Consider the following 4495-nt stretch of genomic DNA (forward strand, 5'->3'; position numbering starts at 1 on the left):
GAGACGGAGTCTTCTCTCTCGCACAAAAGTTTCTCATTCCTGGCGCCGGATTTAGGGGTTGGAGCTAGAAAATTGCGTTTAAGTTTGAATCCATAGCAGATTCGCGGGTACGATCAAAACAAAATTTGTGGTAAATGTTCTAATAAAAAATATGGAAGAAAAAAAAAGAAATTCATTGATTCAATGTCAAGATATAAATAGCAACATATATTAAATTCGCTCTGAATAAATAAACAAGCTATTGAAAAAAAACACTGATATTCCGAATTACAAAAAAAAAATTCATTAACTTCAATTTTTTAAATAGAAAACATTTTTTTTTCCCATCTGATCTTCACGCCGCTCTGCGGGATGAACGGTTGGGCATAGGGGTAATGTGCCCCAAACATTTTTTGTGTAGAATTTTGAGCTCTACAACTTTGTATATTACGTTTTTGAACGTCCAGCGCGTTATTCACGAGTTATTTCGAAAAAACCGTTTTCAGCGGTAGTTTTTTACCTTTTTCAACCCCCGCACAAACTTGTGGAACCTTAAACATCCGCTATTAGTTTCATACGCCCAAATCACAAATTGTATCAAAAATGGAGCCTGATCAGCATAGATTCGTATGTTAGACCTTCGTTCATTGGAGTAGGCATGTGCCAACGCGACGGCGACGTCAATGTGGGAGCGAGCGCGATACATATTCCTTTCTCACTCAGGGGGGGAATAAATATATATAATCGAACATTACTATAGTAAAAAAAAAACAAAATCTGCACAATTATTCATTAGAATCACTGGGAAACTATATAGTTTTCCAGCGACAGCGCTGGGATTTTCTATGAATTTTTTTACCTACGTGTCAATAATAAATATGTCGAGAAAAAGGCAAAAGACTTTTAGATCATTAGATTGTGCATTCATTATAGTATTGATTATAATATGTTCGATTTTACATTCCTGACAATTATTAGAAAATGCTAGGCGTTACTGTATTGAGAACCCCTTTCCGGTTATCGACAAATTTATATTCGGGCCCTACCATACCAACAGTTTCGTACGCTCCATCCTAGTCCATGCGCCACCGCTACAAATCTTGCTGTCGAACACTTTACATTGGCCCTGCTCATCTCCCCTATAATCTCTGGTTGAACACTTTACATTGGCCCTGCTCATCTCCCTTATAATCTCTGCCGCTACTAACGAGTTACCGGCGCAGCCAGCTCGCCCAGAGGCCTAAATCAATCGTTGCGCCATCCCTCCCATGGGGCACTTACTATTTTATCTTGGGGTCACCTGCCCCTGGAGAACTGAGCCTCTACTTTAGTTAATCCTCTATGGTTGGAACCTCCTGATACACGTGTTTTGTGGCATAGCGGTATTTCCTCCTTATTTGTCAGTAAAAAAATTGAATAAACAATGGGTGAAGGAAAACCAAAGAAGGATGAACCTGAGGAGGGTGCAGATATTGAGGGTGCAAAGGAGTCTTATGAGAATAAAATTCAAAACTGCAGTCCTATTGCGCAGCCCATGGCCCCAAAGAAACTAACCAGAAAGATTTACAAATGTATTAAAAAAGGTGAAATAACAGCCATAATAATTGAATTTCTCAATTGAAAATCGTTTTTAATATTTATTAATTGCTAATTCATGACCCTCAGCTTCCAAACACAAAACTTACCTCAGGAACGGTCTTAAAGACGTCCAGAAACATCTACGAAAGGGGGAGAAAGGGTATGTGTTAATTACTTAATTTATTTTTATTGATATTCGCAGTGTTAAATGCAAGGAGGATTTAGAGTTTCAAGGATGTGCTAATTAACGTCTGACGTATTTGCACTAGTTAATTATATTTGCACTTGGTCGACAAATACTAGGATGCTTGATATTGTTTGCTCGACATTGTTAAAAATTAAATGGCATAGGTTGGGTCAACAACAATGTTCTAATGTAATGAAGCAATGCTTTTCTTAAAAATTATGGGTAATATTTATTAATGATACGGCGTATCCCAAAACATCTGATATATTATGAGGGTAGCTCGAGGGAGTTATTTGGAGACGAAAACTCATCAAATTTTTGTCGCCGACGTTTTGTGTATAAGTTATCATGAAAAAAAGGACAGTCACTTAAACGCTACTCTCCGATAGAGAGAGCATACCCCCTTTCTCATTTATGGTGGAGTGATGATGGCATTGAATGTGCAATCGATTCCAATCGATTTCATCTCTTGAAATTGAATAAGAGTGGAGATATGAATTTTTTACGGTGACTGATTTTTCGGGTCACATGGCCAAATGAACCAAATGGCTCTGACGCCGCGTTGAAATTAATTGCGGATTTTCTCACCTTGGCAAGATGATAGAAGAACAATTTTTATTTATATCATTGTCCATTAAATGCCCAATTGATTGCCATCATTTCCATACCTCCAGCCGAAGTGAGAGAGGAGATAGAAATTTTCAAAAAGAGGGTGATTTGCGGTGGATTATTGCTTTGTTTACAAATAAGTTTTTAACGACGCGCCGTCGTCAAAAATTTCATTAGTTTTCGCCTCCAAATAATCCCCCCCCCCCCCCCCCCCCNGCTACCGTCACGATGTCAGATCAATTTTGGGACCCTCTGTATAATCATTTTGATATATATGCATTTTTGTAGAAAACCTGGAGAGATGTGATACTTTTTCAAGCACAAAGAAACCTCAAATATAATGCTACTGGTTCAATTAGCTGAAATATAAACCACTTATGAAAAAATATCTAAATTTTTTTGCACTTCGTGAATCTTCCAAAAGAAAACATGTCTTAAATGTTTACTCTCACATTACTTATTTCTGAAACTATCTAACCCTCCTGAACTAGCGGGTAGAGTGGCGCACCGCCGCCAACTACTCAACCTATAGGGCGCCACTGCAGTGCAAGTGAGACGTAAGAGATCTAGCCAGTTCAGGAGGGTTAAATGGATCCGTCGGTGAAATTTAAAAGTCTTCACTGGGCCTTGGGACCCATTGAATAATTGGTGATATATGACGAAATATCGGAATAACTAGAGAAAATCGCAGACCTGATCGATTTTGCGGGTTCGCACAAGCTGATTCATAGTCAAATATGAATTTTTTTCTTATTATGCGATAGTCTCAAAATTAAGTGATTTTCAGAGAATGTTCTGGAAACTCCTAGCTAATAAAATCATTATTATTTTATTCTCCTTAGGATTCTAATTTTCGCTGGTGACGTATTTCCAATCGAAATAATGTGTCACTTACCGGTGGTCTGTGAGGACAAGGAAATTCCATATGTTTACGTCCCAACGAAACAAGACATCGGTACAGCGATGGGGGTAAAACGAGGCAGCCTTATGGTCCTCATAAAAGAGCATGAGGATTACAAAGATGAGTTCGAAGCTGTGAAAGTAGCGATCAAGACCCTCTCATCTCCACTCTAAGAGTTAAATAGGATTAATGGGGAAGTATATCATAATGAAAAAAAATAAAATAGAAGCGTGAGGAAGAAAATAATTTTATGTATAATTGCTTAAGGTATAAGACACTCAGGTGTAAATAAATGAAACAGTCTCAATTTTACACTCTTCTTTTCATAGCCAAAAACCATAGAGATGTCTTATGATTACATTTTTAGGCCCTTCCAATTACGTTTTTTCAGAAACACATGTTATTATTTTTTGTTGTATTATTGAATATTAAATACAGTTTTCAATTTCATAGTTCAACGTATGTTGCATTATTAAGTTTGAAAGTTCAATTAGTAGTAAAGTAGTGAATTGATTTCATCTTCTCCAAACATGAAAGTTTCGTTAATATGGAAATATTTTGAAAACGTTTAGGTACCCTGGCGATTTAGGAGCCACGGTACAACCACGGAGAAGCGTGGCTGTTCATTTTCGTGTAAAAAAGGCGAAAATGACTGAAATCCATGAGTAAATATTAAAAGCTGAACTATTTGGACCAATTTGCGCCCACTAGTTTCCCTGGCGATCTGGCATCTACGGTATATCGTGGATGTTCCATAGATGTGTGTAGATGTGCATTTTTGGGCCTAAAAAGCATGAAAATGATCGGAATAAAGTGGAATAATGATTGGGAAGTTAATTGTCAGAAGATTAGTGTCAGTTGTCACTCATTAATTGAGTTCTTTTGATGAATTTGAGGAAATTACTGCTAGTCTACTTAATGCCACCAGAACGTCGTGTGGGGGGGATTCCGCAAGTTGGCGGCAGCGCCGAATTACCGAGTAGGTCGGTCAAGTCAGCAGCATAGCAGCAGTCGCAGGTCAGCCGCCTGCCGAATGTGGGCAGTAAATGCCGAAGTGGGATGGCATCGGCCGGTTTTTTAATTAATTTTTTAATGATTAATCAAATAATTGATTTTTGATGTGTCATTCTTAGAGGACACACGGGGGGGGGCGTCGAATTTTTGGTTCTTTGATGAGGGGGCGAGAGGAATTATTTTTCTGACCCTTAATCGAATTGCTAAGCGTGCGAGGGGGGGGGGGG

At 38.3% G+C, this 4495-nt stretch overlaps 1 protein-coding gene across 1 annotated transcript; it reads left to right on the forward strand.

The window, feature by feature from the left end:
- The first annotated feature begins 1297 nt into the window (after nt 1–1297).
- On the forward strand, nt 1298–3566 carry LOC107044063 (H/ACA ribonucleoprotein complex subunit 2-like protein). The gene is made up of 3 exons (XM_015265809.2): nt 1298–1562; nt 1645–1717; nt 3196–3566. Exons 1-3 carry the CDS (start codon nt 1403–1405, stop codon nt 3425–3427), a joined length of 465 nt encoding a protein of 154 aa, XP_015121295.1. The 5' UTR covers nt 1298–1402; the 3' UTR covers nt 3428–3566.
- Nucleotides 3567–4495: the final 929 nt, after the last annotated feature.

Source organism: Diachasma alloeum, unplaced genomic scaffold, assembly GCF_001412515.2.
Source record: "Diachasma alloeum isolate Michigan unplaced genomic scaffold, Dall2.0 Dall_scaffold_00671, whole genome shotgun sequence".
NCBI lineage: Eukaryota > Metazoa > Arthropoda > Insecta > Hymenoptera > Braconidae > Diachasma > Diachasma alloeum.

What these genes read in the sequence shown, in the direction of transcription:
- LOC107044063 (XM_015265809.2), top strand. Translation starts at nt 1,403, where the DNA reads ATGGGTGAAGGAAAACCAAAGAAGGATGAACCTGAGGAGGGTGCAGAT. An exon ending in TTACAAATGTATTAAAAAAG is followed by an intron (nt 1,563 to 1,644) that starts GTGAAATAACAG and finishes CATGACCCTCAG; the next exon opens with CTTCCAAACACAAAACTTAC. An exon ending in CTACGAAAGGGGGAGAAAGG is followed by an intron (nt 1,718 to 3,195) that starts GTATGTGTTAAT and finishes TATTCTCCTTAG; the next exon opens with GATTCTAATTTTCGCTGGTG.